The sequence below is a fragment of the Polypterus senegalus genome, chromosome 8, assembly GCF_016835505.1.
Source record: "Polypterus senegalus isolate Bchr_013 chromosome 8, ASM1683550v1, whole genome shotgun sequence".
NCBI lineage: Eukaryota > Metazoa > Chordata > Cladistia > Polypteriformes > Polypteridae > Polypterus > Polypterus senegalus.
The window spans coordinates 123,809,050-123,821,895 of record NC_053161.1 but is presented as its reverse complement, the minus strand read 5'-3'; the positions used below and the strand labels follow the sequence as shown (position 1 = coordinate 123,821,895).

General features: G+C 35.5%; 1 protein-coding gene across 7 annotated transcripts in view; it reads left to right on the top strand.

Moving 5' to 3' along the window:
• Positions 1-12,846, top strand: part of ppp1r12a (protein phosphatase 1, regulatory subunit 12A) — a 309,313-nt gene that overhangs the window by 194,069 nt on the left and 102,398 nt on the right. For all 7 annotated transcript variants that reach the window (XM_039761743.1, XM_039761744.1, XM_039761740.1 and 4 more), the window contains exons 10-12: positions 3,269-3,490; positions 6,247-6,344; positions 11,709-11,825. In XM_039761743.1, coding sequence (XP_039617677.1) covers positions 3,269-3,490; positions 6,247-6,344; positions 11,709-11,825 — 437 coding nt within the window. The remainder of the gene's footprint in view (positions 1-3,268; positions 3,491-6,246; positions 6,345-11,708; positions 11,826-12,846) is intronic.

Genomic DNA, 12,846 nt, shown 5'->3' with positions numbered 1-12,846 from the left:
GCTTTTTCAGAAATGAAATAACTTCTACACAGTGGTATCTTTTGATCATGGAGTATGATAAGTGTGCAATGTTATACATTGCTTTTATATTATAAACTTAATGTTTTCTGTAAGTATTGATCTGTTTTCTGAACCCAGTTTACTGGTCTTGTTTTGTCAGACATTAATATGAAGCAAAAAATTAAAGGTTTACATTATATATATATATATACTGTGTGTATATATATATATATATATATATATATATATATATATATATATATATATATATATTAGTCACTTGTGTAAGGCGCACACCCTAATTTTTACAAAGAAAATTGCGAAAAAAGTTTTTCCCCGTGTACGATGCGCGTTGTGATTGTATAGGAAGTGTTTAGACAGACAGCGAGAGAGAGAGTGAGTGCGCAAGTGCACAAGCACATAAGTGAAAGTGAGCGAGCCCAAGCAGAAGTTGTTTTCACGTGTATGAAGCGCGCCTGATTTGCTAATGCTGATTTTCGGGGAAAAAATGTGCGCGTGGTACACGGGTAAATACGGTGCATATACAGTATAATATATATGTATGAATATATACAGTGCATCCGGAAAGTATTCACAGCGCATCACTTTCTCCACATTTTGTTATGTTACAGCCTTATTCCAAAATGGATTAAATTCATTTTTTTCCTCAGAATTCTACACACAACACCCCATAATGACAATGTGAAAAAGTTTACTTGAGATTTTTGCAAATTTATTAAAAATAAAAAAATTGAGAAAGCACATGTACATAAGAGTTCACAGCCTTTACCATGAAACTCAAAATTGAGCTCAGGTACATCCTGTTTCCCCTGATCATCCTTGAGATGTTTCTGCAGCTCAATTGTAGTCCACCTGTGGTAAATTCAGTTGATTGGACATGATTTGGAAAGGCACACACCTGTCTTTATAAGGTCCCACAGTTGACAGTTCATGTCAGAGGACAAACCAAGCATGAAGTCAAAGGATTTGTCTGTAGACCTCAGAGACAGTATTGTCTCGAGACACAAATCTGGGAAAGGTTACAGAAAAATTTCTGCTGCTTGGAAGGTCCCAATGAGCACAGTGGCCTCCATCATCCGTAAGTGGAAGAAGTTCGAAACCACCGGGACTCTTCCTAGAGCTGGTCGGCCACCTAAACTGAGCGATCGGGGGAGAAGGGTCTTAGTCAGGGAGGTGACCGAGAACCCGATGGTCACTCTGTTAGAGCTCCAGAGGTCCTCTGTGGAGAGAGGAGAACCTTCCATAAGGACAAGCATCTCTGCAACAATCCACCAATCAGGCCTGTATGGTAGAGTGGCCAGACAGAAGCCTCTCCTTAGTAAAAGGCACATGGCAGCCCGCCTGGAGTTTGCCAAAAGGCACCAGAAGGACTCTCAGACCATGAGAAACAAAATTCTCTGGTCTGATGAGACAAAGATTGAACTCTTTGGTGTGAATGCCAGGCGTCACGTTTGGAGGAAACCAGGCACTGCTCATCACCAGGCCAATACCATCCCTACAGTGAAGCATGGTGGTGGCAGCATCATGCTGTGGGGATGTTTTTCAATGGCAGGAACTGGGAGACTAGTCAGGATAAAGGTAAAGATGACTGTAGCAATGCACAGAGACATCCTGGATGAAAACCTGCTCCAGAGTACTCTTGACCTCAGACTGGGACGATGGTTCATCTTTCAGCATGACCCTAAGCACACAGCCAAGATATCAAAGGAGTGGCTTCAGGACAACTCTGTGAATGTCCTTGAGTGGCCCAGCCAGAGCCCAGACTTGAATCCGATTGAACATCTCTGGAGAGATCTTAAAAGGGCTGTTCACAGACACTTCCCATGAAGCTTGTGGCATCATATTCAAAAAGACTTGAGGCTGTAGTTGCTGCCAAAGGTGCAGCGACAAAGTATTGAGCAAAGACTGTGAATACTTATGAACATGTGATTTCTCAGTTTTTTTATTTTTAATAAATTTGGAAAAACCTCAAGTAAATTTTTTCACGTTGTCATTATAGGGTGTTGTGTGTAGAATTCTGCGGGAAAAAATGAATTTAATCCATTTTGGAATAAGTATGTGTGTGTGTGTATAATGTGTGTGTGTGTGTGTGTGATATATATATATATGTGTGTGTGTATATATATATATATATATATATATATATATATATATATATATATATATATATATATATATATATATATATATATATATATATATATATATATATATATATATATATATATATATGTATATATGTATATGTATATATGTATATATGTATATGTATATATGTATATATATGTGTATATATATATATATATATATGTGTATATGTATATATATGTATATGTATATATGTATATATATGTGTATATGTATATATATGTGTATATATATATATATATATATGTGTATATATATATATATGTATATATATATATATATGTGTATATATATGTATATGTGTATATGTGTATGTGTGTATGTGTATATGTGTGTGTATATATGTGTGTGTATATATATATATATATATATATATGTGTGTGTGTATATATGTGTGTGTATATATATATATATATATATATATATATATATATATATATATATATATATATATATATATATATATATATATATATATATACGTATGTATGTATATATATATATATATATGTATACAACCCCAATTCCAATGAAGTTGGACGTTATGTAAAACCTAAATAGAAACAGAATAAAATGCTTTGCAAATTCCTTTCAACCTATATTCAATTGAATACACTACAAACACAAGATATCGAATGTTCAAACTAAAACTTTGTTTTGCAAATCTTCACTCATTTTGAATTTGATGCATGCAACATGTGTATATATATATGTGTGTATATGTATGTATGTATGTATGTGTGTATATATAAAATCTCCTTTGACTAATGGATCAGTTTTCTTCAATCCAGTGTAAATCAGATAATGAAATGAATTTGATGATTGCATTCTTATAACTTATGGATTATGTTCTTGTATAAATTATTAAAACCATACCCTTTTTGTTTAATAGTTGTAGAAAGAACTTTTATGATAGAACTTTAGTTTGTGTATTTAGTTAGGTTGAACTTTACGTCATTTGAAAAATGCTTGTTTGGGTGTTTTTTGGACTATTGTCATATTGTTTGTTTTTTTTTTATTCTGTTGTAGCTTTTTTTGAGTTTTTTTTGTTTTTTGTTTTTAGTAATATACTTTTTTTTTATATGTATGTTGATTACAGTTTTCTCCACCTGCTGGAAAAGTCTCCCCCAAAGAAGAGGAACGGCGAGATGAGTCCCCTGCTTCCTGGAGGTCAGGTCTTCGTAAAACTGGCAGCTATGGAGCTCTGGCAGAGATCACTTCTGCCAAGGAACCTCAAAAGGAAAAAGACAACACTGGGGTTATGCGTTCTGCATCCAGTCCTAGGTTGTCAACCACTCTGGATAACCGAGATAAAGAAAGGGTATGTCGTCTGTTGAGATTGTAATTATATTATTGTAATAATATGTAATGGAAAGTTTCTTCATTTGTAAAATGTTTTTATGTGAGACAGTTAATAAAATGTTTTGGATTTCAGAGAGTTCTGCGATTGTAAATGTCTTAGAATGTATGGAAACTAGTAACAGTTTCAGCTGCAGGTAGCTGGACACCTGATAAAACTCTTGAGAATACTTTTACAGAACTGCATACAGTTAGGTCCATAAATATTTGGACAGAGACAACTTTTTTCTAATTTTGGTTCTGTACATTACCACAGTGAATTTTAAATGAAACAACTCAGATGCAATTGAAGTGCAAACTTTCAGCTTTAATTCAGTGGGGTGAACAAAACGATTGCGTAAAAATGTGAGGCAACTAAAGCATTTTTTTAACACAATCCCTTCATTTCAGGGGCTCAAAAGAAATTGGTCAATTGACTCAAAGGCTATTTCATGGGCAGGTGTGGGAAAGTCCATCGTTATGTCATTATCAGTTAAGCAGATAAAAGGCCTGGGGTTGATTTGAGGTGTGGTGCTTGCATGTGGAAGATTTTGCTGTGAACAGACATGTGGTCAAAGGAGCTCTCCATGCAGTTGAAACAAGCCATCCTTAAGCTGCGAAAACAGAAAAAAACCCATCTGAGAAATTGCTTCAATATTACGAGTGGCAAAATCTACAGTTTGGAACATCCTGAGAAAGAAAGCAAGCACTGGTGAACTCAGCAACGCAAAAAGACCTGGACGTCCACGGAAGACGACAGTGGTGGATGATCGCAAAATCATTTCCATGGTGAAGAGAAACCCCTTCACAACAGCCAATCAAGTGAACACCACTTTCCAGTTGGTAGGCGTATCGATATCCAAGTCTACCATAAGGAGAAGACTGCATGAAAGTAAATACAGAGGGTGCACTGCAAAGTGCAAGCCACTCATAAGCCTCAAGAATAGAAAGGCTAGATTGGACTTTGCTAAAGAACATCTAAAAAAGCCAGCACAGTTCTGGAGAAACATTCTTTGGACAGTTGAAACCAAGATCAACCTCTACCAGAATGATGGCAAGAAAAAAGTATGGAGAAGGCATGGAACAGCTCATTTTCCAAAGCATACCACATCATCTGTAAAACACGGTGGAGGCAGTGTAATGACTTGGGCATGCATGGCTGCCAGTGGCAGTGGGACACTAGTGTTTATTGATGATGTGACACAGGACAGAAGCAGCCGAATGAATTCTGAGGTGTTCTGTCTGCTCAAATCCAGCTAAATGCAGTCAAATTGATTGGTCGGCGTTTCATGATACAGATGGACAATGACCCAAAACATACAGCCAAAGCAACCTAGGAGTTTAGTAAAGCAAAGAAGTGGAAAATTCTTGAATGGCCAAATCAGTCACCTGATCTTAACCCAATTGAGCATGCATTTAACTTGTTGAAGAGTAAACTTCGGACAGAAAGGCCCACAAACAAACAGCAACTGAAAGCTGCTGCAGTAAATGCCTAGCAGAGCATTAAAAAGGAGGAAACCCAGCATCTGGTGATGTCCATGAGTTCAAGACTTAAATGCTGTCAGTATTAGAAATTAACATTTTATTTCCAGTTATTTAATTCGTCCAATTACTTTTGAGCCTCTGAAATAAAGGGATTGTGTTAAAAAATGCTTTAGTTTCCTCACATTTTTATGTAATCTTTTTGTTCAACCCACTGAATTAAAGCTGAAAGTCTGCACTTCAACTGCATCTGAGTTGTTTCATTTAAAATTCGTTATGGTAATGTACAGAGCCAAAGTTAGAAAAATGTTGTCTCTGTCCAAATATTTATGGACCTAACTGTATTATAATGCAGAAGAACTTTTGTTGCTGTGTGTACATTATGTTGTAATATAAAATACAGAGCACAGATTGTATGGTACCCAGTTAATCTTAATATACAAGATTATCCATTAAAAATAATTTTGGCGGTCTTCCTACCTTAGACTTAGGTTATACAGTAATCCTTAATATGAAAAGTGTCTCTTTATCGATTATCTTTACAGGGGTAATTAATTTGGATTGTTTATCTGAACGTTGTTCTTTGACAGTTCAGTTTTTCTTATTGTTGGCACATTTGCTTTAAGACTTTACCAGTACCACTTCTGTGGTGATTACATTGTTACGTAGTTTTCATAGCTCCTTAGTGTCTTGGTGAATAGTAAAAAATATAGGTATTGATGCAAATAGAAAACAGTTTGGGACATGAAAGAGAACATAATTCCTTACTAAGGAAAGAAAAGTAACCGTATAGCTTTTGAGCATCTGTTATATGAAATCAATTAAGATACACTTTTTACTGATGCATACTGCATGTTTTGTCCTTTTGTCAAACCAAATAAAAATCAGTTAATAGATATTTTTTAAAGAAAATAAAGTGGTATGGTTTCATCTTCTGATAACACCGACCATTGAAGTCACTTTGGATATTGCCAACACAGTTTATATTTTTAGGGTGATTGCTTCTGAGTATCATTGTGACACAGCTTTTTTTTTTATTTTATTTTATTTTTTATTTTCTATTCAGTAACGCCTACCTTCATTAATGACTTTAATTATATTGTGTTGTCAGTTGAAAAAAAAACTTAAGTGAGTTTATAGATGTATTCGTTATTCTTGATTAAATGAAGGTAATATTATTTTTGTGTGGTTTTTTTTGGTGTATGGATATTTGTATATTTTTTCAACTTTGTGTGGTAACTTGTTTCCCCAATTCAGGAAAGAGATAACAGAGGAACTAGGCTTGCGTATGTGACACCCACAATACCATCAAGGAGGCTTGCTAGCACATCTGACATTGATGAAAAAGAAAACAGGTAACATTTTGTAATAATATATTAAAAGTTCTTCTTTATACTATCTGAAAAACAGAAATTGAACCATTACAATCATTGAGTTCCTGTTGTTATTCAGAGCTATTTCCTTGTAACCTGGTGTATTTTATTATTGTAATCATAAAACTTAAAATGCTAGTTAAGCATGATTTTTTTTTTTTCTTATATGAAATGCTGAAAATTTAACAGTGTAGGAAGAGTGTTTATGTATGTGAGTAAGCACTGTAAAATGAAATGTTATCCCTTTCATTGTTGGCTTTGTAGTACTGGGGTTTTGTGCAGTGTTAGCCATCATGGATGTAATGAGAAGTCAAGCAAAATACCACCTTTCATTGGCTAACTAAAAAGATTACAATATGCAAGCTGGGCCTGAGCTGACCTAAAAGCATGCATATTGTATTCTTTTTAGTTTGCCAATGAAAGGTGGCATTTTGCTTGACTCAGCATTTTTGACTTTGCAAACCTTTTCTTCTTTTTAAAGTAAATTATTATGTATGTTCTTTGATGTAAAACATCCTGTCTAATGACCTATAGCATTTTGGAGTGGTTGAGTTCCATGTTTAGCTTAAGGTCTGATGGAGCTATAATAGAACATTCTCTGACCCACAAATTTAAGGTTTGACCCTGTCCCAGGATGGGGCATTTGTTCAGAGCAGAGTCAAGCACAAACATGCACTCACACATGTTTTCCTCTCAACTTAACAAGCATGTTTTTGAAATGTGGTTGGAAAACCAAAGTGCTCAGGGAAATAACCCATTCAGACATAGGAATCATGCATTAATTGTCTTCCCACCTTAAGTCTGTATGGTCGAATTTTCATTGATTATTATTTCAGCAGTTGTTCATGCTTTCATGCCCGTTTAACACCTTTTTTCCATTCATTTATTATTTTGATAAACTCATGCCTCTTTTGGTTCATTGGAGGGTCTTGGGATCCTGTATCTGCTGTCTGGGTGAGTGCCCTTGATGAGAATAAAGCTTGAAGGAGTGTGATCTAAACAAACAAGAGTTACCCAAGTTAAGTTTTTATTCTTTGGCCAAGGGGAAAATTGCTCACTCACAACAGTTCTACCTCTCCTGGTTAACTAAGGAGAGAATAAAAGGACTAATTGTTTTTGGCTGTTTAAGTAGACAGGAAGCAGTGCTGACTTTTTCATTTCTGTCTTTAACACACCATTGCTTCACCTGGGAGTAAAATTAATACATATTAACATCCTTGGTGTTAATCCCAACAGTAACTCGGGCTTGTAATGTAATTACAGTTAACCACAAGTTAGACCCAGAGTGACCTTTAGTGATCTGCTTTACATCTTTACTCTCAAATAATGCTTGTGACAGTGTTCTGCTGCCATGTAGTTGATATTTCTCTGCGTTTCTGCCACTCCAAGGTAAACTCCTCAATATTGAAGAGAGGGGTGGTTCTTTCGACCAAAAAACTGGCATGTTAAACATAGGCTATAAACTTTTAAATTTTGAACAGTCTGGAACTGAGCTAATGATTGAATTAAACTTGGTGGTTTACAATGTGAAATTAGTCATCAGATGTTGACACTGATGGTGACACTGATGTATATGGCAGTATGCAGTATCTGTGTGGCAAAAAGGCAAAATGATAGTGATAAGTAGAAGGTTCCAGTTTTGAAGGGCCCCAAAGTACTGTTCAATAAAATGCTACTTAGTTACTTATTCTATGTGCCTGTGGTTCTTTGTAATTAAAACCTTGTAAGTAACACCAAGTATCAACTGTGCTCATTCCCTTCATAATTTCAGTCACTTACATAACATCACTACTTGGTCTCCCATTTACTTCATTTGAAAAGTTTCATCTCCTTCAATCTTTCCTCATAGTGTTCATGCTGAAGATAGTCTGGTTGGTCTTGTGTGAACTTTCTCTAGCACAACTATGTCATTTTTGTAAGACGACTTGTGTTACTGCACAAAACTATATATACGTCCCCATTTGTTGGAGTCTACTAAGTTTTTCCATTATATCTATATCATCATAATTACGTACAGCTATATGCAACCTCAGTTCATTCATTTTATTGTTGATACTTCTACCATTAAGGCAACGAATTATTACTGTTAGTGACTTTTTTTTGGCTTATTATCTGTAGGCTTTTTTCAGAGTTGTGTTATATATTAGTATTGTCCATTTTGTAATTCTGGGCTGTCCTAAGCTCCCTGCCCCCAGTGCTAGTTTAAACAATACTCAACTAACCTAATTAAGGTGGCCCTCAGTTTTGCATACAAGATGTAACATGCATTGAAAATGTCAGTTAATGCAGTGGTTCTCAAACTGTGGGGCGGGCCCACATAGGGGGGTGCGAAGTAACAAAAAGGGTGCACGAAGATGTGAAATCAAAGAATCAAAAATATGAAAAATACATCTATTGAAGCCAAAGCAAATTAACTTGAACTACATTCTGATACTAGAAAAATAAATAGAGTTAGATAAATGTTGATACAAGTTAAGTAGGTATAATAAAATATGCATTTATGATATATCATTAATTAAAAAAGAACAAATTGGTATTAGTGGGCTCCTTTCAAAAAAACGTTAGGGGGGCACGATTAAAACTGTTATGAAAACTCGGGTCGCAAATACTTAAAGGCTGAGAAATGCTGAGTTAATGGAAGTATCGTCAAAATGCTTAATGCTTTTCTTACTTTACAGAAAAACATTTTGTACTTGTTAATAAAATGAAAGGACAATGAAACAATATTACTTTACTTTAAATCATAAAACAATAATAGTTTAACCTAAATGGAACCACCACTATGTTCAGTATGTTAGACATATGCTTTAACATCTACATAGTAATGATAATGTCATGGTGCCTTGCTAAGTTGGAAAAGGTGTAATGATGGCACAAAAACCCACAACTAAGTGATGATTAATTCCTCAGCTGAAATCTGCTCTCTTTGCTTAAGGAATCATTATCTATTCATACAGAGCAATTTTATTTGTTACTGAATGTGTTTGGAAATGGATTTATTAAAATGGCATTTTTATTTAAACTGTTAAACATGGTGTATTTATTCATTCATCAATCAAGCTGAACCGATACTGTATATCATATACTGCCAATGACCTGAAATTAGTCTGAGGAAACATCTTTTCTGTTTTTCTACCTAATAACTACCAGACTAGACAAAATTAAGTACAGTGTTAACCAATCAGCCACAACATTAAAATCACCTACCAAATATTGTGTAGCTGGTATATGTTAAAGTAACTCCTACATCTTTGCCAGGAGCCAAGGTATCCCAGCAGAACACTGACTTTCACACTGCTTCCAGTGGCATACCTTCTCCTGGGGCATGCTGCTGCCATCTTCTCCCCATGTAAATGACACGCCCAGCTGTCCACCTGACCTGAAAGAAAATTTGATTTATCAGACCAGGCCACCACCTTCCATTGCTCCATGGTCCAGTGTTGATGCTCACATGCCCATTGTAAGCTCTTTCGGTGGTGAACAGGGGTCAGCAAGAGCTCGATGACTGGTCTTTGGCTATGCAGCCCCATACGCAACAAGCTGCAATGCGCTGTGTGTTCTGACATCTTTCTCTCTTACAGTAGCCCTTCTGTGGGATTGTAGCTGACAGGCTAGCCCTTTCTCCCCTCATGCATCAATGATCCTTGGGTTCCCACAACCCTGTCACTGGTTGTCCTTCCTTGAACCGTTTTTGGTGAACTGGTGCAATGGACTAGGATACATGCAGTTCAGGTGACGAAGTTACCTGCCCAGGACGCCCATCCTTTGACATTCCAGCTGAGTCAGTAGAGCACTTTCTTTTATAAGGTTTAAAAGTATGCCAGAGTGCAGATCTTTGTGGTGATTCTCTGATCAGTGACAACATGTTAGTTTTCACTGCTATGAGCTATCTTTGTCAAAGTATCTAAACTGATACAGGTGCAGCTCACTGTATATCACACTTGCTCATTCACCTTGTGATCTTCCCCTTAGAGTTAACTTAATCATCTGAACTGGCTTGTAGCCTAGTCAGTTGTGCCAGTTGTTAAAAAATAGTTTAATTGATATCATAATATAAAAGGTCATCCGACATTTTAATTTCTTCAGATAAATCTTCCATTTTTTTCTCTCTAAAGCACATAACTTTGGCAAAATCCATTTCATTGGCAGTAGAATGCATTTTTCTAAATGTTAGAACTTAATGAAATAGCTTATCTCCTGCACAGACATATTGAATTAGGCATGAACAATCTACAGAAGACAATTCACCAATCAAAACACAGTATGTGCAAGAGCCCGCCCTCTTAACATTGACAAGTGAAAGTGATGTTTTTATTTCAAGCCCAATTTCATGATGCATTTGATGGAATATAGAGGACAACAATAAATAAATAAGCAACTAAAACATTTTGTGACACATTTATTTTTGCTCATATATCACAGTACTTTTATTTGAGCCTTTATTTATTTAATTTTGCCCAAAGTATTCCTTCATTTATGTCTTCCTCAAGGGATCTGCCAGGCACAGGAAACACAGAAGTGATTAGAATTCTTCACTGCCTTGAACATGCCTGGGGATTGTCTAGGTGGAACTAGAATCTGTTACTGAGGATGGGGTAGCCTAGTTTGTTTGGAAATAAATATTGTGTGTGAGAATATGAGAAGAGACAAACCTACAATTAAATGCATGAATATCAATGTATTTCTACACATAGCCACGACACATTCTCTCTTTATGAGCATGATCAGCTGTAGCAACTGTTTGTTTACCTTCACATCTCCAAATGGTTAAAGGTTTCACAACAGGAATACCTGATAGTTACACTTCCCATAATACAAATCACAAGGTATAGTTTCAAAGCTCTGGAATTCAGGAAGTAATTTATTTGAAATGTAGCATTACCTATAGTGGTGTGGACATGTTCTTACCCCTTGCCTGTAGAATCCTGTAGATAGCCGCAGTCTATACCAATAAATGCTCAGCTGCAGATCTCTCTGTATATTCTGGTTATTTGTAGTAGTGATTCTAAAATAATGAAGTAGTTTTGTACAAATTTACTGGCTTAAAGGTATAGAAGCATTGATATACAGTACTTAGTTTACATTTTAGATAATAAAATGTGGTTGTTACTAGCTTAAAGAGAATTCTGAACACAAACACCATTCTAATGTCGTTAAAAAAAAAAATTGGACATAGTAAGCATCATATTTACACACCATTGGACATTGTTTATGGACTGCTAGGATTTAACTTTACGTGACTTAATATCATTTTAAAAGTTGCTTGCAGTTTTAACTAATTTTAACTGAAAATTGACAACTTAATTATCTAAAACGCTGTGCATTTCTTTTTTGTATGACTTTTAGAGATTCTGCTGCTAGTTTGGTGCGGAGTGGGTCATACACTCGAAGACGATGGGATGAAGACCTTAAGAATAATGAAGGAAACACTTCTCCAAATAAAACCCCAAGTTATCAGCGCAGGTAAAACATCGGCATATTTAAAAATGTTTCTTTTAACTACTACCTACTGCCTAATGCTTAAGCTCTCTTTTTTTCAGCTCTGCCCTGCTTCTCTCCAAAGCAATCATTTGGAGACTATAATTTTTGTTATTTATATTTGTCTTTGCACTCTTTTTTTTGGCTCTTTCACTGTGAACGAAAAAAAATGCATAATATTTTGAATGTCAGTTAGTCAGTCATCATCCAACCCGCTATATCCTAACCCAGGGTCACGGGGGTCTGCTGGAGCCAATCCCAGCCAACACAGTGTGCAAGGCAGGAACAAATCCCTGGGTAGGGTGCCAGCCCACCGCAGTATTTTGAATGTGCACATCATTTACAAATAACATTTGTTGTTTATTGTTTAATTTCCTTATTGTAGCTTTGATTCTGAATGTCATGTTGAAAATAAATTTGTGTTCTATCCCCTATTGATGTTGCAAGTTGAGGACTTAAACCTTTGTTTTGGGACAGGTGGGATGTTTCCTGAGAAGACCATTTGAAGTAGTAGATCCAAGTTTGACAACCCAGATTAGCTAAATTATGATAGAGCATTGATTGATCTTTCGCAACATTCAGTAACATAAAATAAGAAAAAAAGTAGATCGTGTACAAACCATATTTTGACTTCTGTTTATTTAAACCATTTTATATATGTTTATCTTTTCTCTTTGGTTTGGTAGGGCAAAAAAAACGTAAGCAGCAATGTTTAAAAGAATCTATAGGCAGGAGGGGGAGGTGAAAGTTTGTTCTATTAGTTGTCCATGGTTTTTACTGTTCTGTTGTCAACTGTTTGTGACTGTAATGGTTATTCAAGTTTTCTTTCTACCTGCCACTAACTCAGATGAACAATTTACAAGTCTTTCTAGTGTACATTGAACTTCTTATTTAAAAAAAGAAAAGAAAAAAAAACTAAACACACATGACCATCTGGATACAAATAAGAAATAGAAGTGATATCTGTAAAGTTATTGTCCTGTAATCCATACTTTAAACAGGAATA